Genomic DNA, 22624 nt, shown 5'->3' on the forward strand with positions numbered 1-22624 from the left:
TGTGTTATAGATACAGTTTTCCTTTTCCTTTGTTTAAATATTTTAAGACAAATTCCATGTTATTGGACCTGTGTGCATTTCTGTATGCATCTGTGAAAAATACAGACATTTTTTAATATAATTACAAAACTATTATCAAAGCTAAAAAATTAACTACTTGCTTGGTATTAACTAATAACAAATCCATAGTCAAGTTTTCCCAGTTGTCTAAAAATGATTCTTTACGGTTGGTTGTTAAAATCTGGATCTAAACAAGGTCCTCATGTGACATTTGGTTTTTATGTTTGTTTTAATATAGGTCCAGCTCCCTTTCCTTCCCTTCTCCAACTTTCCCCCCAGATTATTTGTTTTATTGCAGAAATTGGGTCTGTGTCCTGTGGAATGTTCCACATTCTGAATTTACCCATTTGTTTCTTTTGCCTATTTATGTCATTTAATATGTCTTTCTGTTTCCTTATATTTTCTATAAATGGAATTTTGCTCTAGAGGCTCGATTAGGTTCTGCTTTTCTGTTAAGAATACTTCATAATCTATGTTATATACTTCATATTACTTCTCAACAGGAGGAACACAATATCTGGTTATCCACTTTCAGTGATTAATTAGTAGCTTTAGGTGGTAATAACTTGATATCTCCATTGTTTACTCCACTGATTTTTTTTTTAATTCATTGAGTTTTTCACTGATAATTACTGTTGTAACCAGTGATTTTATTAAGGGTTGCAAAAATGCTGATTTTCCAGTTCTCTCATGTCTTCACATTTATTAACTAGAATTCTTCTATAAGAATGTTCCCTTATCAACTAAGGCTATTTGGTATCCTGAAATACAGTTTGTAGGGAAGGGGGGATAAATATGTAATTCTTCCCTTTTATTGCCAATTCGTGGCATAAAGAAATGGTGCCCTTATTGATTCCAGTGATATCCAATGAGATATTTTTTTTTTAGTATTATGTGGGTTTTTAGATACTCAGTATGATTTAATCAAAAGCAGTATTCTTTTTGGTGTTCACATTGTTCTGTCTTTGGTCATTAGAAGCTCCTTCATGTCTGCTCCTGTGGGGTTTTTTGGTGCAACTTATTTGTTTATGATAGCATCCTTGCTTTTTGGTACAACAAGATGCTCAGGGCTCATCTTTGTATATTTCCTATGCTAGATCTAGAATCAGCCATTTTCCCAAGGAGTCCTGTTTCCTTTCAGTGAGGAATGGTGTTTAAAGATCGTGATCTGGGTGCTGGGTATAATTGTTTCTTTTAGGCCTTTTCTTTGGTTGGTAATCTTGATTTGATAAAGAGAGACTAGCAGATGCCTGGATATTAGTGCTTATTTCTACTTTGTAGCAAATAAATTATCCCCCAAACGTTTACTGTATACCATGGCAAAGGGTATGTACAGATCTGAGGTATTTCAGAAATTATAAAATGGTAGATTGATTACAAGGAAAACATTAATTTTATATAGCTTACTGATGTTTTGTTTTCAGTATTTCTCTACAAAGGTGTAATTTTTTTTTCAGTTCTCTCCTTACCCGATTACTGAGACTTCTAGCTATAAGCCATTTTCCAGACCCTGAGAAGATACCAGTTTCTATCTGGTGCAGTATAGGATTGTAACTCAGAACTCTTACAGTCTCCAGTCTCTGCCTCACTTCAGGGATGACTGTAGTTCTGCTTCGTGAGCAGATCTGGGAAGAAGGAAGGATATACTTATGTTTGGCTTACCAAGACACTAATACTCAACAGTTTTTTCTTGTTAAATTAACACCTCATTTATACATTTTGGGATTGACCTTGAAAAGGAATTTTGATACTACTAGTTTGTGTTTTTTGCTTTGTGTTTTGTTGTTGTTTACATGTAATTTCGGTTTTCTTTTATCTGTATATGGATCTTTCAATTTCTTTTTATTTGTCACATTAGGACCTTGGTTTCTAGAGAGAAGGACTGATACTTGTTCAAAGTGTCTTTGTTGTTCCAACAATTTGCTTTTTTCATGTGGATAAGAATGACAGTAATTCTTAGGAAATGGAAGTACTGAACATGAGACATGGATTATCTGAAAAGTAAACAAGAATAATTTGTGAAGTATGAAAAAAATTGGTAACCACTGTTTTAAGCTCAAGAACCAAAGATGTAGATCTTGTGTGGTAACGGCCTGTATTAAAATGTAGGCTGAATGTGTAAGACTAGATATTTATAAGAATTTATTTTCCTCTTAAAATCTGTCCTTGTGAAGCACATGTCTTGCTGTTGCTGCTGCTGCTAAGTTGCTTCAGTTAAGTGCTGTGAAAAAAGACCCTTATGAGATGAAGTTATATTTCGGAGAGTAAAGCTGATATTTAAGGAGAGACTATTAATCAGCTTTAAAATTTGTATTGAGAGGTCATAGCTATTTGGGTCGAATACGATAGGTACTTTTACTCTTTAATTTATTTGATGCATGTATATGCATGCGTGTGTACATACATACAAAGAAGAGCAGCTATAGACCATGCATTTCGTTTATATGAAGCCAAGATAGTCAGGCCCTTTCCTTCTCCCTGCTTCTCATGCACACAACCTATCTTTTCCCAGCCCCATGAAACTGTGCTTAGTTTCCCTGAAACTAATCTGTTTCGTTTACACTTTAGGCAATTGCAGCAAAGGTTGGCATGGACAGTACGACAGTGAATTACTTTGCCTTATTTGAAGTGATCAATCATTCCTTTGGTAAGTGCCAGTGACTAATATTAAGTTTGGGAATATTTTATTCTAATACTAATGCACCGAATTTCCCAGAAACTGTCAGATTGAAACTGTTGGCCTAGAGAAGATACTGAAGACACGGGGCAGTCCCACTAATTGGACCTGTTTCTAACAAGCAGAAAGGACAAATCCCATTAAGCCCAAGTCTAGGTATCTGATAGCCTTTTTCCTCTTCTGTCAGTGTTGATTACTTGCACCCAGCACTGAAGCAGATATTTTCATGAGATTTTTAAAAATCAGATTCAAAATTAATATATTCTAATGAAACCACCTTAAAAAGAGGAGATTTTATTTAACTACAACTTGTTTTAGTGTTCTTTATGCTTTTTGTAGATTTTTTTTTTTTGCTTTTCTCAGAGTAGAATTCTTTATTTTTTATTTTATTTTATTTTATTTTTTTTATTTTTAAAATTTTAAATTCTTTAATTCTTACATACGTTCCCAAACATGACCCCCCCTCCCACCTCCCTCCCCACAACATCTCTCTGGGTCATCCCCATGTACCAGCCCCAAGCATGCTGCACCCTACGTCAGACATGGACTGGCGATTCAATTCTTACATGATAGTATACATGTTAGAATTCCCATTCTCCCAAATCATCCCACCCTCTCCCTCTGAGTCCAAAAGTCCGTTATACACATCTGTGTCTTTTTTCCTGTCTTGCATACAGGGTCGTCATTGCCATCTTCCTAAATTCCCTATATATGTGTTAGTATACTGTATTGGTGTTTTTCTTTCTGGCTTACTTCACTCTGTATAATTGGCTCCAGTTTCATCCATCTCATCAGAACTGATTCAAATGAATTCTTTTTAACGGCTGAGTAATACTCCATTGTGTATACGTACCACAGCTTTCTTATCCATTCATCTGCTGATGGACATCTAGGTTGTTTCCATGTCCTGGCTATTATAAACAGTGCTGCGATGAACATTGGGGTACATGTGTCTCTTTCAATTCTGGTTTCCTCGGTGTGTATGCCCAGCAGTGGGATTGCTGGGTCATAAGGTAGTTCTATTTGCAATTTTTAAGGAATCTCCACACTGTTCTCCATAGTGGCTGTACTAGTTTGCATTCCCCCCAACAGTGTAGGAGGGTTCCCTTTTCTCCACACCCTCTCCAGCATTTCTTGCTTGCAGATTTTTGGATCGCAGCCATTCTGACTGGTGTGAAGTGGTACCTCATTGTGGTTTTGATTTGCATTTCTCTAATAATGAGTGATGTTGAGCATCTTTTCATGTGTTTGTTAGCCATCCGTATGTCTTCTTTGGAGAAATGTCTATTTAGTTCTTTGGCCCATTTTTTGATTGGGTTGTTTATTTTTCTGGAATTGAGCTGCATAAGTTGCTTGTATATTTTGAGATTAGTTGTTTGTCAGTTGCTTCATTTGCTTTTATTTTCTCCCATTCAGAAGGCTGTCTTTTCACCTTGCTTATATTTTCCTTTGTTGTGCAGAAGCTTTTAATTTTAATTAGATCCCATTTGTTTATTTTTGCTTTTATTTCCAGAATTCTTTTTGTAGATTTTTAGGAATAGCTTTATCTTTCCAGGAGTTAGAAAGAGATACACTAATTAAAAGGCTTTGTTTTAATGCATGTATTTAAGTTTCTATGTAAACAGGTATCCTTTTTCTAGGAAGTTTTATTGCATGGTGATAGAGCTTTTCTCTTACATATTATTTTATAAAAGCTAGGGACAGTTTCATTGAGACCACAAAGGCGGGGAAGTCAAAAGGCTTCCTCTGACTTCCAGTGGTTTTGGAAGATTGACAGATTTCCAGTGGTTTATGGGTTTTTCCCCATCATACATATATAGGGGTAAGGGCAGAAACAACAGATCTATAAATCAGAATTTCCCCATTCTGGAAAGGGAGAGAGTTTGGGAGATTTGAATCGCCCTGTCATCCCAGGTCAAGGTAAAACAACTTTGATTCCCCCTAAAGCAGCTATTTCTCAATTATTTATTGTCTTCTCAACTCTCTGTAGTCTAAGAGGCAGACATAAATGTTGCAAAGGATTTTAAGGAACCAGGACACTTGGATTCAAATCTTATCCTTCTTTTCTAAGCTTTTCAATTCAGTTCAGTTGCTTAGTTGTGTCCGACTCTTTGCGACCCCATGAACTTTAGCACTCCAGGTCTCCCTGTCCATCACCAACTCCTGGAGTTTACTCAAACTCAAGCCCATTGAGTCGGTGATACCATCCAACCATCTCATCCTCTGTCGTCTCCTTCACCTACTGCCTTTAATCTTTTCCAGCATCAGGGTCTTTTCCAATGAGTCAGTTCTTTACATTAGGTGGCCAAAGGATTGGAGTTTCAGAATCAGTCCTTCCAATGAATATTCAGGATTGATTTCCTTTAGGATAGACTGGTTGGATCTCCTTGCAGTCCAAGGGACTCTCAAGAGTCTTCACCACCACCACAGTTGAAAAGCATCAATTTTTTGGTGCTCAACTTTCTTTATAGTCCAACTCTCAGATCCATCCATGACTACTGGAAAAACCATAGCTTTGACTAGATGGACCTTTGTTGGCAAAGTAATGTCTCTGCTTTTTAATAAGCTGTCTAGGTTGGTCATAGCTTTTCTTCCAGGGAGTAAGCGTTTTTTAATTTCATGGCTGCAATCACCATCTGCAGTGATTTTGGAGCCCAACGAAATAAAGTCTGACACTGTTTCCATTGTTTCCCCATCTATTTCCCATGAAGTGATGGGACCAGATGCCGTGATCTTGGTTTTCTGAATGTTGAGCTTTAAGCCAACTTTTTCACTCTCCTCTTTCACTTTCATCAAGAGGCTCTTTAGATCTTCTTTGCTTTCTGCCATAAGGGTGGTGGTATCTGCATATCTGAGGTTATTGATATTTATCCTGGCAAAATCTTGATTCCAGCTTGTGTTTCATCCAGTCCAGCATTTCTCATGATATATTCTGCATATAAGTTAAATAAGCAGGGTGACAGTAGAGAGCCTTGATGTACTTCTTTGCCGATTTGGAACCAGTCTGTTGTTCGATGTCCAGTTCTAACTGTTGTTTCTTGACCTGCATACAGATTTCTCAGGAGGTAGGTCAGGTGGTCTGAAATTCCCATCTCTTTCAGAATTTTCCACATTTTGTTGTGATCCACATAGTCAAAGGTTTTGACATAGTCAATAAAGCAAAAGTAGATGTTTTCCTGGAACTCTCTCACTTTTTTGATGATCCACTGGCTGCTGGCAATTTGGTCTCTGGTTTGTCTGCCTTTTCTAAATCCAGCTTGAATATCTGGAAGTTCATGGTTCACATACTGTTGAAGCCTGGCTTGGAGAATTTTGAGCATTACTTTGCTAGCATGTGAGATGAGTGCAATTGTGTGGTAGTTTGAGCATTCTTTGGCATTGCCTTTTGCCGGGGTCCAGCCCCGGTGGATCCAGGGTGATTCGAAGGTGGGGGGACGGTGTTGGTGTCTTTGGAAAAATACATATTTAATTACAGATATAGAGAGAGATAGTGTAGAAAAAGAGGCTGAATAACTTGGTCTACGTGGAATAACATCCATACTCCAGATGGGAATTCAGCCAGAAAAACAGGAGCAAGAAAGAAGCGACATGGGGGAATCAGTTTTTCCGGAAACTGATCCGATTTCTTCATTTTTGGGTTTGCTTATATACCTTTTGTTACATATAGGGATGAATACAGAGTCACGTGGGGGTCAGCAGTCCTGACCTTTATCAAAATCAGGTGTTTCACATAAATGTATAAAAAAAGGTCTTAGGCATATTACATCATCTTCTGGCCATGAGTGAGACCTGCTGACATTTTATGATCCTTTCTTTCTGATAACCAAAAACTTATTTCTTCCAAGGGTGTTTTTTCTTAAACCAGGCACCACCCTCCAAATAAAGTTGCATTCCTATAGGATGAGGGTGTAGTGAGTTACAATCAAGAAAGGAATTTATTTAACCCAAGGTTAACATGATTAATCTTAAAGGTTAATACTTATTTCTCCTATATGCTTAAAGGTTAACGCTTATTTCTCCTATATGCTAGTTATATTCATTATAAGGGCCGGGAGCATGGAGATTTAGCAGCAAACATCAGCTCAAAAAATGAAAATTCTTTCACCAATGTTCCCCTTAAGATCTATTTAGTCTTAAGATAGTGATAAAGTTACATTTTTACATAGCAAGGACACAGTGATTTATAACAAAGTACAGTGATCTATTACAAAAGAGGAAATTCATTAACTCAAAAAGTCTAGTATTGCTAACATCAAAAACTACTATATTTCCTTATCTATATTCCAAATACATTGATTAATATATTCCCAGGTGCCTAAGGATATGGAGGCCTGGCGGCAGTCATTGACTCAACAAGAAGAAAAAGCCCTATGCTAATTAAGACTCTCAAAATGCTCCAAAGCTCTCTGTGCTGTTTATGGTTAAGAGGTAGTAAATAATCATGTGGCAGGAGTATGGATAATTCTGTCACACAAGCTAGTCTGTCAGCAGAGAGGTTTGACCTGAGACATCCTTGTCCCACCCAGAGCAGGGAATTAGCAGCAATTATTGACACAACAAATGAAAAAGCCCTTCACCAATATAATTCCTAACCAACCCACTATACTAATAATTTCCAACTCCCCAAAAGAATTTGCCTTTAGTAAGTCTAAAACATCTCATGCCTCTCAGATTGGGAGGCTGTAAACAATCACATGTGGCCGGACAAACCTATACAGGTGAGCTAGATAACCTTCAGAGGAGTCCGTAATCTGAAACACTCTTGTCATGCCCAGGGAATTTTTATTGCCTTGGAGCTGCACGTTTACTCCTTCTCCGAGAGAAATGGTGATGGGGAGAGCCCCCCGTAAAGTCAGAGGTGTAGCTGAGAGCATAAAACAGACTCTGGTTTTGGGGTAGATGCTCGGAAACAGGGGGTTTCCTGAGGCTTGATCATGCCTTTGCGTATGCCAAACCTCCTTCCTCATGACCTTTGCCATGGGCGGCGTTCCTCACGGTGGCCCCTGGCAGCCTTTCTTTGGGATTGGAATGAAAATGGACCTTTTCCAGTCCTGTGGCCACTGCTGAGTTTTCCAAATGTGCTGGCATATTGAGTGCAGCACTTTCACAGCATCATCTTTCAGGATTTGAAATAGCTCAACTGGAATTCCATCACCTCCACTAGCTTTGTTCATAGTGATTCTTCCTAAGGCCCACTTGACTTCACATTCCAGGATGTCTGGCTCTAGGTGAGTGATCACACCATCATGATTATCTGGGTCATGAAGATCTTTTTTGTATAGTTCTGTGTATTCTTGCCATCTCTTCTTAATATCTTCTGCTTCTGTTAGGTCCTTACCATTTCTGTCCTTTATTGTGCCCATCTTTGGATGAAATGTTCCCTTGGTAGCTCTAATTTCTCTAGTGTTTTTCCCATTCTATTGTTTTCCTCTATTTCTTTGCATTGATTGCTGAGGAAGGCTTTCTTATCTCTCCTTGCTATTCTTTGGAACTCTGCATTCAAATGGGCATATTTTTCCTGTTCTCCTTTTCCTTTCGCGTCTCTTCTTTTCATAGCTGTTTGTAAGGCCTCCTCAGACAACCATTTTGCCTCTTTGCATTTATATTTTTGGGGGATTGTCTTGATCCCTGTCTCCTATACAATGTCATGAGCTTCCATCCATAGTTCTTCAAACACTCTATCAGATCTAATCCCTTGAATCTATTTGTCACTTCCGCTGTATAAGCTTTAGTTAGCAAATAAAATGAAAAATACAAAATCTTTCTTTTGCAGTTATAAAGACAGTAACATTGGCTTCCCTGGTGGCTCAGAGGTTAGAGCATCTGCCTGCAATGTAGGAGACCTGGGTTTGATCCCTGGGTCAGGAAGTTCCCCTGGAGAAGGAAATGGCAACCCAGTCCAGTATTCTTGCCTGGAGAATCCCATGGACGGAGGACACAGGGTCGCAAAGAGTCGGACATGACCGAGCAACTTCACTTCCTTCAAAAACAGTAAACATCAAGAGAAAGAACTCAGCCTTTTTCAAGAGAAACAGTATAGAAATTAAAAGTGGTGGTGTTTTATCTTGCTTGAGCATTGTTGCTGCTGCTGCTAAGTCACTTCAGTTATGTCCGACTTTGTGTGACCCTATAGACGGCAGCCCACCAGGCTCCCCCGTCCCTGGGATTCTCCAGGCAAGAACACTGGAGTGGGTTGCCATTTTCTTCTCCAATGCATGAAAGTGAAAAGTGAAAGGGAAGTCGCTCAGTCATGTCCAACTCTTCGCGACCCCATGGACCGCAGCCTACCAGGCTCCTCTGTCCATGGAATTTTCCAGACAAGAGTACTGGAGTGGGGTGCCATCGCCTTCTCTGTGAGCATTGTTAGGAAGAGGAAATAATGCTACCCAGAAGACACTTTTCACTTTGATGAATGTCTTATATTTGTGGAGGGATAGGGAGAGCCTTTCAGTTTTTACGAATAAAAGCACCATAAGTAAATAAAATGCACTGTAGCTGGATAAAAGGGGAGACTTGGTTTAAAGAGGTTCAGTGGTCATTGGCATAGTGAGTGAAGTCGCGCAGTCGTGTCCAACTCTTTGCGACCCCATGGACTGTAGCCTACCAGGCTTCTCCATTCATGGGATTCTTCAGGCAAGAATACTGGAGTGCGTTACCATTTCCTTCTCCAGGGATCTTCCCAACCCAGGGATCAAACCCAGGTCTCCCGCATTGGAGGCAGACACTTTAACCTCTGAGCCACCAGGGAAGCATAACTTGCCCAATAATGGATCAGATATTTTAACTGACTTTGGAGTAGGTGCTGTCCACAGAGTCAGCATGTTAATTGAAGGGCGTGTCATTCAGGTGATAGATTTCAGTTAGCTTGAGGCTCAACTGGCCAGTCATATTAGAAGGCATAGATTTGGCTAGACAAATTGGATATTTTGTGGTCCCAAGACAGAGCTCCTTGATGGTCTAAGCTGATGTCCTGGTTAATGATCAACTCCATTCTTGTTTGCTTTACACAGTTCATACTAAGGAAATGCCTTATATGTCTTCTCACTCTGGCTTGCTTTGTTTTGTCTTCTGTCTAGTGCGTAAGCTGGCACCTAACGAATTTCCCCATAAACTCTACGTCCAGAATTACACATCAGCTGTGCCAGGTACCTGCTTGACCATTCGAAAGTGGCTTTTTACGACAGAAGAGGAAATCCTCTTAAATGACAATGACCTTGCTGTTACGTACTTCTTTCATCAGGTAGGTAAACTGATCTCCCTGGAGAGTCCTAATTTCTTTTTCTGTTTGTATATAGTGGTCATTTGCCAATCCTGTGTGAATCCTTGAGTAAGCTGTTTTGCCTCCTAGATTTTAATTAACTTTGTAAAATGTTCTTTTTTGTGAAATTCATAAAATTTCACAAAAGATAAGTTTAAGAAAGGGGTATCCTGGAATTCAAAATGTATTTATTATTATTTTTTAAAGCAATAGCAAATGAAGATAATGGGGCTCTGTACTTTTTCGAAAAGATCTTCATCAGACAGTATGGAGATTCCTTTAAAAACTAGGAATAAAACTACCATATGACCCAACAATCCCACTACCCTGAGAAAAACCATAATTGAAAAAGGCATGTGTCCCCCAGTGTTCATTGCAGCACTATTTGCAAGAGCTAGGACATGGAAGCAGCCTAGATGTCCATCAACAGATGGATGGATGAACAAGCTGTGCTACATACATACAAGGGAATATTGCTCAGCCATGGAAAGGAACGTATTCGAGTCAGTGCTAATGAGGCAGATGAATCAAGAGCCTATTATACAGAGTGAAGTAAGTCAGAAAGAAAAACAAGTATCATATATTAATGTGTATATATATATGGAATCTAGAAAGATGGTACTGATGAGCCTAATTGCAGGACAGCAGTGGAGATGCAGACATAGCGAACAGACTTATGGGCATGGGAGGCAGAAGGAGAAAAAAAGGGTGGGATGACTGAAGAGAGTGGCATGGAGACATATACACTACCGTATGTAAAATAGATAGCCAGTGGGAATTTGCCTATGACTCAGGAACTCAAACTGGGGCTCTGTGACAACCTAGAGGACTGGAATGGGGTGGGAGGTGGGAGGGAGGTTCAAGAGGGAGGAGACATAGGTATTACCTATGGTTGATTCACGCTGATGTATGGCAGAGACCAACACAATAAAGCAATTATCCTTCAATTAAAAATAATAAGTTTTAAAATTTTTCATCAAAACTGTATATCCATAGAGCTTAAAGCATCAAATAGTTCTACACAGGTTATTATGAAAAATATTAGTTATTCCCACTTCTTTCCTCTCATAGGCAACCACTTTCACCTCTTTTTAGCTTTGTTTTTCTGTTGTTATTTATTCCATCTTTTTAAAAAAAATTTATTGAAGTATAGTTGATTTACAATGTTGTATTAGTTTCTGGTGTACAGCAGAGCGATTCAGCTATACATATATATATTCTTTTTCATAGTCTTTTCTATTATGGTTTATTGCAAGATATTGAATACCGTTCCCTGTGCTGAATAGTAGGTCCTTGTTAATTACCTGTTTTGTATATAGTAGTGTGTATCTGTTAATCTTAAACTCCTAATTTACCCCCTGTACTTTCCCCTTGGTAAGCATGTGGGATCTTAATTCCCTGACCGAGGATCAAACACATGCCCCCTGTATTGGGAGCATGGAGTCTTAACCACTGGACTACCAGGAAAGTCCCCTGTTTATGTTCCTTAAAGAAGTTCGTTTGTATCATATTTTAGATTCCACATATAAATGATATCATATGATATTTGTTGAATAATGCTCTATCTCACACACACATACACACACACACACACGTTCTTAATCCATTCATCTATCCATGGATATGTAGGTTGCTTCCATGATGAAGGGGGTAAATAAGGAGTTTAAGATTAACAGATACACACCACTATATACAAAATAGGTAATTAACAAGGACCTACTATTTAGCACGGGAAACGGTATTCAATATCTTGCAATAAATCATAATAGAAAAGACTATGAGAAAGAATATATATATGTACAGCTGAATCACTCTGCTGTACACCAGAAACTAATACAACATTGTTATAAATAGTACTACAGTGAACATTGGGGTTCTTGTATCTTTTTGAATTAGTTTTCTCCATATATATGCCCAAGACTGGAATTTTTTGATTGTATGGTAACTCTGCTCTACTTTCAGTTTTATGAGGAACCTCCATACCGGTTTCCACAGTTCAGTTCAGTTCAGTTCATTTGCTCAGTCGCGTCCGACTCTTTGCGACCTCATGAACTGCAGCACACCAGGCCTCTCTGTCCATCACCAACTCCCGGAGTTTACTCAAACTTATGCCCATTGAGTTGGTAATGTCATCCAACCATTTCATCCTCTGTCGTCCCCTTTTCCTCCTGCCTTCAATCTCTTCCAGCATCAGGGTCTTTTCCAGTGAGTCGGTTCTTAGCATCAGGTAGCCAAAGTATTGGAGTTTCAGCTTCAGCATCAGTCCTTCCCATGAATATTCAGGACTGATTTCCTTTAGGTTGGACTGGTTGGATCTCCTTGCAGTCCAAGGGACTCTCAAGAGTCTTCACCACCACCACAGTTGAAAAGCATCAATTCTTTGGTGCTCAGCTTTCTTTATAGTCCAACTCTCAGATCCATCCATGACTACTGGAAAAACCATAGCTTTGACTAGATGGACCTTTGTTGGCAAAGTAATGTCTCTGCTTTTTAATAAGCTGTCTAGGTTGGTCACAGCTTTTCTTCCAAGGAGTAAGCGTTTTTTAATTTCATGGCTGCAATCACCATCTGCAGTGATTTTGGAGCCCCCCCCAAAATTGGTATAGCTGCTCTCCTCAGTAGCTGCACCAATTTACATTCCTACCAACAGTGTAGGAGGGTTTGTTTTTCTCCACACCCTCTCCAGCATTTCTTTTTTTTTTTTTTTTTGTTTCAATTGTTTATTAACCAGAACGCAAAAATAATCCTGGGAGATACCTTAGTTCATCCTTCTAATAAGCCTGTTGATCTGGTCTTCCCTGTTGCCAGCATCTCCACCTTCTACAAAATGGGTGGTCTTTTTCTTCATTCCACCTCGTGGAGAAGACAATTTAAAGGGCCACAGGAAGTTGTTTGCTCCTTTGAAACGTTTTCCGACGGTATAGATCTCATGAATCAGATCCTCCATGCAGATGATTCCATATTTCCCAAGAGATTGAGCAATCAATGCATTGTCTGTCAGGGCAATTCGCTTTTTGTTGATTTTGCCATAACCACGCTTGTAGATCAGTTCATTTACAGACTTCAGATTTGGGTACCCCCATGCAGTGTATGGCTCCACAATTCTCAGCATATTAATTGATGCCTTGTTGAGCTTCACAAAGGTGCCATTGAAGATCTGCCGGAGGCGAAGGAGCTGCAGCACCTTTCGAACCTTTGGGCTCACACCGTTGATACCTCTGATCCTGATGACAAACGCCAATTTGGGTTCCGTGGGTACATAGAAGTTGCCGGCTTTTCATGCCATCCTAGCCATTCGAATTTCAGTTCTGTACATCTGCCTGTATTCCTTGTGGTAATGCTTAGCTTTTTCATAGATAAGCTTCCTCCTTGCCTTTCGAAGCATCTTTTGGGCAAACTTCTTTCTCAGTCGCTTGATCTTAAGCTCTGCGAAATTCTTCCACTTTTTTCTTAAGGGTTTCTGGCACAGCAGGAACCTTCTTTTTCTTCTCTTCTGCAGCCTCCATGGTTCCAGCTGGGAAAGAGGATCCAGCATTTCTTATTTGTAGACTTTTTAATGATGGTTATTCGGACCATTGTGAAGTGATACCTCATTGCAGTTTTGATTTGCATTTCTCTAATAATGAGTGATATTGAGCATATTTTTTAAAAATTCATTTTATTGAAGTGTTGACTTATAATTGTGTTAATATCTACTGTACAACAAAGTGATTCAGTTACACATATGTATACACATGTTCTTTTCCATATTCTTCTCCATTATGGTTTATCACAGGATATTGAGTATAGATCCCATTGCTATATAATATGACTTTGTTACCTGTTCATCCTATATATGATAGTTTGCATCTGCTAATCCCAAACTCACAATCCTTCCTCCCCGTGGTGACTGCAGATCTATTCTCTGTGTCTTTGAGTGTGTTTTTTGTTTCACAGATATGTTTATTTGTGTCATATTTTAGATTCTACATACAAGTGATGTCATATGGCATTTGTCTTTTTCTGACTGACTTTGCTTAGTATCATAATCTCTAGGTCCGCCTATGTTGCTGAAAATGTCACCATTGCAGTCTTTTTTATGGCTCAGTAATATTTCACTGTGTGTGTAAGTTATTTTCTAGAAGTCAGACTATCTGGTTTAAGTACAAGCTCTCCATTGGGTAAATATTTAACATAGCTTTGTTAAGATCTGTTTTCTGGAAAACAAGAGGGGGAGGATTGCGATAGTGACGAACCAGTTCACGCTGGAGCCAGGGCAGCAGCGTAGCGGTCAGACGCAGCCGCTGCGCGGAACTCTGAGGAAAGTCTTTCGCCAGGCAGACACGCTGCCTCCGCCGCCGCAGCAGCATCGTGGGGAAGAGTGACCCCAACAAGCCACAGGGCAAGATGTCTCCGTATGCCTTCTTCGTGCAGACCTGCCGCGAGGAGCACAAGAAGAAGCACCCCGACTCCTCAGTCAATTTCGCAGTTTTCCAAGAAATGTTCTGAAAGATGGAAGACCATGTCGGCCAAGGAAAAGTCCGAGTTCGAAGACATGGCAAAAAGTGACAAAGCTCTCTACGACAGGGAGATGAAAAATTATGTCCCTCCTAAAGGTGACAAGAAGGGAAAGAAGAAAGATCCCAACGCTCCGAAAAGGCCTCCATCTGCCTTCTTGCTCTTTCGCTCTGAACATTGCCCAAAGATCAAAAGTGAACACCCTGGCTTATCCATTGGGGATACTGCAAAAAAATTGGGTGAAATGTGGTCTTAGCAGTCAGCCAAAGATAAACAGCCTTATGAACAGAAAGCGGCTAAGCTAAAGGAGAAATATGAAAAGGATATTGCTGCATACTGTGCCAAGGGCAAGAGTGAAGCCCGGGAGAAAAGGGCCCTGGCAGGCCGACAGGCTCCAAGAAGAATGAACCAGAGGATGAGGAGGAAGAAGATGAAGATGAGGAGGAGGAGGAAGATGAGGAATAAATGGCTGCCTTGTAATGATGTGTGTGGAGTGTGCATGTGTGCTTAGGCAGTTATTTTGCTAAGAATGTGAACTCAAGTGCAGCTCAATATTAGCTTCAGTATAAAAACTACAGATTTTTGTATAGCTGGTAAGATTCTTTGTAGAGAAAATACCTTTTTAAAAATGCAAGTTGTGGCTTTTTGAGGGGCCACTACATACACTTAGAGTTTCAAGCTTCTGATGTTAAATGTTTCTAAATATTTAATGGTTTCTTTAATTTCTTGACTTGTGTATGGTAGCACAGCAAACTCATAGAAATTAGCATCAATAACACCTTTTGGGTTTTCTAGAATGAGAATGTTGTGGGTTTTTTTTTTAAATTTTGTAATAAAATTATATATATTATTCCTATTGTTCTTGTCTTAGAAGCTAAATTAGCTTTTACTTTCATGGTCTGGAGCTATATCACTTTTTTTGTCTTTCTGCCTAATAGTTCTTAGACATGGTTGATTTAGTAAAATGTTTTGTTAAAAGTCAAACATGCCAATATTCATATTTACACAGAGTGTTCTTTAAGAATCAATTCTGGAATTTAATGAACTTTAAAAATTAAAAAAAAAATCTGTGTTCCGATCTGTTAAAGGGTAATAGTAGTACTTCCCTTTTTTAAAAAAATCAGTATCAAACTTTAAACAAAGCAGAGCTTGTGAAATTACTTTTTGAATTATAAAACTGTAAAACAAAAGTAGGGCTGGCTTCCCTGGTGGCTCAGTGGTAAAAAATCCACCTGCCAATATAGACAGAGGTTTGATCCCCGGGTCGGGAAAATCCCCTGGAGAAGGAAATGGTAACCCCTACTCCAGTATTCTTGGCTGGGAAATCCCATGGACAGAGAAGCCTGGTGGGCTGTATGCACGGGGTTGCAAAGAATTGGACACAGCTTAGCAACTAAACAACAACAACCGACCGAAACATTTAGGTGGAAAAGCTTTAGATAGAAAAACTCTTATTTTTGTATCAGTGTCTCATACCCCAGAACTTTTTGAACTCTCCTGTTTCTTCAGTTTTTTAAACAGCTTTATTGAGGTATAGTTGATGCAGTAGACTGTATATATTTATAATTTGGTAAGTTTTTGTTTTTGTTTATTCTCAACCGTTTAAAAATGTGCAGTTCAGTAGTGTTAAATTCACTTCATTATGCAATAGATCTCCAGAACTTTTTCCTCTGCAAAACTAAAATTCTACCCATTAAACAACTCATTTTCCTCTCCCCTACTTATGGCAACTCCCCTTCTACTTTCTGTGAACTTGACTACTTTAGTTATCTCATGTAAGTGGAATAATACATTATTTGTCTTTCGTGACTTGCTTATTTAGCATAATGTCTTTAAGGCTTATTCATGTTATTAATGACTGAAGCAACTTAGCAACAGCAGCAGCAGCATGTTATTAAGGCTGAATAATAATATGCCATTATATGTGTATATCACATTTTGTTTATTCATCTGTGGATGGACATTTGGGTTGCTTTTACCTCTTGGCTATTATGAATGATGCTGTTATGAACAGGGTTATGTAAATGTCTCTTCAAAATTCTGCTTTTAATATCCCCAGAACCATGGTCAATGGCTGGATCATAGGGAAATTCTATTTTTAATTTTTTGAGGAACCGCCTCACTGTTTTCCATAGCAGCTGTACCATTTTACATTCCCAGCAGTACACAGCAGCTCAAATGATTTTATGATTGACTAGGTAAACAATTGTGCCTTTTGGAAAATAATACTGAAAATTTTCCCTCACTTAATTTTAGTTGATTTTTTGTATCATATTTTGATGGTGGGACTGTCTCATACATCTCATCAATTCTAAGATGCCATCAGTTGTAAGATGCACTAGTATGTTATGTACTGCTAAGAGAAAAAAGCTACCAATTAAACAACATGTATCATTGATTATAAGATGTGTCCCAATTATAGGAATGATAAAATGTGAGAAAACTATGCACCTTAGAGTTGATGAAATACTAGATAATAATGATAGTAATGTGCCTTTTCCTTAAAAAATAGATAAAGTCAAAATCCATAGTAGGATATATTTAATTTCTGGCTAAACCTAGCAGATTAAACACACATTTAAACTACTTTTTGAAAGCTTACTAGAATAATCATAGTGGATTTTAAGAGGCATAAACCTTGTGAAGAGAATAGGTGGAGACGTAATAGATGAGAATGGTCAACAGTTTTTAGAAAATGAATGTTTGAATGAGTCAATAGGCGTTTGGTGTTTGGTTATTCTGGAAGAATTGGTAAGAGGCGTGTGGAAAGTTACAAACATAAGGCGGTTAACCTAAAAGGAGAACAAAATGTATAAGGAAGGAAGCCCTGGTAACAGCACGTGATTTAGTTGTGAACAGTGTTTACATGCTTATAATAATGTATTGAGTACAGTATTCAATACTGATTACTGATTTAATTTTTATTGAGATGTTAGAGGAAGAAGAGAGAGTGCAGGAGTGGTATATGAAAGCTAAAATGTTACTGTTTTTGGCTGCACATTATGGGATGCGGGATCCTAGTTCCCCAACCAGGGATTGAACCCATGCCCTCTGCAGTGGAAGCATGGATGCTCAACCACTGGACCACCAGGGTAGTCCCTAAAACTTCTTTTTTTAAACTCTTTATATTTATGTTAAAAAATAATTTGTTTATGGCTATGCTGGGTCTTCGTTGCTGTGCGAGGAGTCTCTCTAGTTAGGTGAGCAGGAGGCTACTCTCTAGTTGTACTGCGGTGACTTCTTTTTTTGTGGAGCATGGCCTCTAGGGCACGCAGGCTTCAGTAGCTGTGGCATGTGGATTCAATAGTTGCAGCTCCTGGGCTCTAGAGCACAGGCTCAGTAGTTGTGGCACACGGGCTTAGTTGCTCGGAGGCATGTGAGCTCTTCTGGGGTCAAGGGTTAAACCCATGTCTTCTACATTGGCAAGAGGATTCTTCACCACTGGGCCACTAGGGAAGCCCAAAACTTATTATTTTTAACACGCAAGTCAACATTGTCTAAAATTGACAAGTTAAGGAATTAGCATAAGCATGACATTTAGAATTATGAAAGGAATATCACAAAAAACTGCTTACAGTGCTTAACAATATCTGGAATGAGGCTGTGCAATCAAACTTGTTTTGGTTAGGCACATCTTAGTAATACATATTTTTAAAAACTATGTTATCTCTTTTATTTCATAAATTTTTTTCAGTGAAGAGAAAAAGGAATCTAGTGTCCTGATACTTATGTTTTCCACTCAGCTAGTCAAGCAATATAATCTTGGTTAGAAATGAGTGAGGAGAGAACATTTTTGCTGCCCCACACGAAAATAGTTCACTTAGAGTTGCTGGAGTAGATGTTCGCTCTGGCCCATCTCTGCCCAGGGGAAATGGTCATCAGTAAGTACTTAAGTGCTGTTACCAGTCGGACAGTTCTAGGTGTTAGAGATACTGAATTGATAAACCAGTATTTTGTTTTCCCTCTTTACTTCTCTCACAACTTTTTCAGTCTAACTGATTTAAATTTGATCTAGCTGGAGCACCAGGTCTTTTGGTGATAGCGTTCAGGTTCTGCAGGACGTTGGTGGCAGTTCTCATTGAGCATCCCCTCTGTGAATATAATCTCTCTGCCTAAGTGAATCCTCGCTTTTGTGGCTAGGATCGGGGAGACACTGGGATACTCTTTCCAGTGGCAGTCCCAGGGAGGATATATCCTTGTGTGGTTCTTAGAACAGGCAAATGATGCCAGTATCAATGATAGTAATAATAACTATTTATATATATTTCACAAGGCTATTAACATCTTTTATCTTGTTATCTACCTTCAAGATGGATTTTATTCTTGTTTTGCAGACTGAGAGGGTTTAAGTGACTTACTCAAATGTATATGGGTAGGTGACAGCTAGAATTTGAACTCGTCTCTTGACTTCAATCCTGAGTTCATTCTAATTGGCAAATGTTTTCCTATAAAAGACTGTGGGGAATGATTTCTACCTGAAGGAACTCTTCAGTTTTCTGATGAAGATTCAGGTGGTTCCCTGCCTGGTGTCTGCATAGGGTTGTCTTTGGAGTAACTCACTGAGGGTAGATCCTGAATGCTCTGGACAAATGATTCTGTTTGTTCTTTTTCTTTTTTTTTCCTCCCAAAGATCAGTTTTCCCTTCCATTGGATTTTTAAAGTTTTTCTTAGAGTGGAGGAGAGGTGGAGTAAGGTTGGGAAGGGGATGTATGTTTCATACAGCTGAACCAGGAATAGTTTAGTATATTATATCTGGATACCTTCATTTCTATATCAGATCCTTGCTGGAAGCTTTTCTGTTTATGGTCTCAGATTTATCACTTCTCTTTTCCAGTTGCTACCCTGCTGGACTAAGGTCTTGTTTCACTTCATGCTTAAAGTACCACAGTATCATTGCTCTTCCTTGTTTCATTCTCTTCTTAGCTTAAGTCATTTGGCAATCATGTAGAGATCAATCTTTCTGAAACAACAACTTTTTACTATTTATTTCAGCTCTCTACTGTCCTTAAGTCTAAATTCCTATGCCCGCTCTTTGGGATCCTTCATGTTCTGTTAACCTGTGCATCCAGAGTTATTTTTCATTGTCCACTAACATGTATCCTTGATTCTGACCAGGCAGGTCTGTCTCCTGAGTATATTTAAATTGAAACCCACTTCTGTTTCCTGACCTTAGCCTGAAGTTTCTCCTGTTGAGCCTGTCCTGCGGGGTCCAGCCTAGACTTCCTCGATGACTCCAGTCAGCAGTGAGCTCTCCCGTTCTGGCTGCATGCACCACTCACTGTTTATGTCGCACATTTTTGCTCCTTCATCGCTGTTTTTAACACAGTATTGTGAGCTAGCTTCCAGTGTTCTGTAATTATTTCACATGGATAAATTAACCTGAATTTAAATCTCTTAACAGGACAGACCTAGAATAAGAGTTGCAGAGTTCACAGGCAGTGATGATGATGGTCCAGATGGATAGGAATTATTGTGAAGATGAAATCTGTATCCCTTTATTTTTATCAAGAATGTACTTGATGATAACTTTTACATTTCTTTCTTCCTTGCCTTTGTTTTGGTGACAGGCTGTTGATGATGTGAAAAAAGGTTACATCAAAGCAGAGGAAAAATCCTACCAATTACAGAAGCTGTATGAACAAAGGAAAATGGTCATGGTAGGTTTATGTTCCATAATCTCTTTATAAATGCCCCTTATCCCTTTTAAAATTTAATTTAATTTTAAATTGGAGAATAGGTGATTTACAATGTTGTGTTAGTTTAAGGTATACAGCAAAGTGATTCAGTTGTACATATATCCATTCTTTTTCAGATTGTTTTCCCATATAGGTTTATTACGGAATATTGAGTACAGTTCTCCATGCTATACAGTAGGTCTTTGTTGATTATCTGTTTTATATATAGTAGTTTCTATATATTAATCCCAAACTCCTAATTTGTCCTCCCCGCCCCCACCTTTCCCCTTTGAAAATTATAAGTTTGTTTATTGACGTCTGTGAGTCTGTTTTCTGTATATATTCATTTGTATTATTTTTTATATTCCACATATAAGTAGTTGTGATAAGTCCATTTGTAGCCTTTTTTTAGATTCCACATGTAAATGAAATCGTATGGTATTTGTCTTTCTCCTCCTGACTTACTTCACTTAGTATGATAATCTCTTTTTGAATTATAGTTTTGTCTGGATATATGCCCAGGAATGGGATTGCTGGATCATATGGGAATTCTATTTTTAGTGTTATGAGGCATCTGCATACTGTTTTCCATAGTGGCTGCATCGGCTTACATTCCCACCAACAGTGTTGGAGGGTTACCTTTTCCCCACACCCTCTCCAGCGTTTGTTATTTGTAGACTTTTTGATAGCCATTCTGACTGGTATGAGGTGGTGCCTCATTATAGTTTTGATTTGCATATCTAATAATTTAAAATGTTGAGCATCTTTTCATGTGCCTTTTGAAAACTCCTCTTCTTATATTTTAAATGTTGTTCTAGTCATTTTTGAAAGATGTTGCAACCTGGTCAGTGACTTAACTGATTTAAAAAGGAGTGGGGTACTTACCCAGTAGTCCAGTAGTTAAGACTCTGCACTCCCAAGGCAGCGGCATGGATTCAGTCCCAGGTCGGGGAACTAAGATTCTGAGTGCCACATGGTGCAGCCAGAGAAACAAAAAAGGAGGGGGATATAGAGCTTGATATAAAGTCTATTGTATTTCTCTATTTAGCACACAAAGAGCTTATTGTTTTATATATGGGTATGTAACTTTATTATTAGTGATTACTAAACAATATTCTTTTTTATAATAAAAAGGCCTAAAAGATGTGCAGACATTTAATATGATAAAAAATAAAATTCTGTGAGAATTAATATTTAAGTGTTTAATATTAGAAATTATTTTAGTTGTGGTTTAGCAGTGGCAAAGTCATTTGTTTTCACAACTCCCATCTCTGCAGTTGCTCATTGATGCTCAGTAGTGCTCTTGGTTAGTGTGATATCCTAGAGCTGTGCGGTTTGATTCCATAGCTACTAGCCTCGTGTGGCTACTTGAATTTAATTTTAAATTTGTTTAACTTAAATAAAATTTAAAATTCAATTCCTCAGATGCATTAGCACATTTCAGGTATTGAGTGAGTTGCTAGTAGCTACTGTATTGGACAACTCAGATATGGAACGTTTTCATCACCACAGAAAGTTCTGTGTGAATATCTGCAGAGGGCTACTATGATGTTCTTAGAACATTTCAAAAATAGTTTTGAATATATATCTACCATAAATGGAGAGATGAAACTTCTCAAAAATAAAATGTATAAAAAACATTTATAAAGACTCTACTCATATCATTTTAAAACTTCTTTCCTCGCCAGTTCATATAGTTGAAAATTTTCCAATTATAGTTTTTCCTAATAGTTTTTACACAATGGAGTAGGAAATCACAGTTCACTCCAGTATTCTTGCCTGGAAAATTCCATGGTTAGAGGAGCCTGGTGGGCTGCAGTGCATGGAGTTGCAAAGAATCAGATACAGCTGAGCAGTTGAGCACAGTGTTTACAGAATGCAGTAATTGCATTGGTAATAATTCTAATAGGCCACTTGAGTTTCTTTTGTACTTTCTAAGAAGTTTTTAGGAGGGAATGTTTGAAATAAGAATTCAAACAAGTTAGCCACTGAACTTATTTAGCTCCTAGTCTTATATCTAGATGGGATATTTATTTTATCATTCATATGACAAAGAGGGAACCATCTACCAGTGTTCTGCATACCAACAGGCTGAAATAGACATTCCCCAAATCTTTTAAATGGAATTAAGTCTTGGCAGAATTTTGGTTAAGGAGATTTCGCTGTGTGGGAGACAGGATTTTAAAACTCAGCTTCCACCTCTTATTTAATGGTATTGTCTTCTATATATTAATGCATAATTCTGACCAAAACGTCTGCATCTTTTGGTGAAAAGGGCTGTTAACCCCTGCAGTAGTTGTTTGCCTTTGTTAAAACCAACAGAATCAAAGTAATTTCATAAAAGCTTCTGAATGTGGAATACATACTGTTTCTTTGTACATGCAGCACTCTAAATGCACTATCTTCCATTTATACATTTACAAAAGATACTTGTTGAGCACCAAGTGTGTGCCAGGC

General features: G+C 38.4%; 1 protein-coding gene and 2 pseudogenes across 3 annotated transcripts in view; 2 read left to right on the forward strand and 1 right to left on the reverse strand.

Moving 5' to 3' along the window:
- SNX27 (sorting nexin 27) overlaps positions 1–22624 on the forward strand; it is an 84016-nt gene that overhangs the window by 51432 nt on the left and 9960 nt on the right. For all 3 annotated transcript variants that reach the window (XM_060414236.1, XM_015092244.3, XM_027974942.2), the window contains exons 6-8: positions 2629–2707; positions 9814–9977; positions 20060–20149. In XM_060414236.1, coding sequence (XP_060270219.1) covers positions 2629–2707; positions 9814–9977; positions 20060–20149 — 333 coding nt within the window. The remainder of the gene's footprint in view (positions 1–2628; positions 2708–9813; positions 9978–20059; positions 20150–22624) is intronic.
- LOC101118491 (large ribosomal subunit protein uL30-like) lies at positions 12684–13520 on the reverse strand (annotated as a pseudogene).
- LOC132658679 (high mobility group protein B2-like) lies at positions 13555–20053 on the forward strand (annotated as a pseudogene).

This window comes from Ovis aries, chromosome 1 (assembly GCF_016772045.2).
Source record: "Ovis aries strain OAR_USU_Benz2616 breed Rambouillet chromosome 1, ARS-UI_Ramb_v3.0, whole genome shotgun sequence".
Lineage (NCBI taxonomy): Eukaryota > Metazoa > Chordata > Mammalia > Artiodactyla > Bovidae > Ovis > Ovis aries.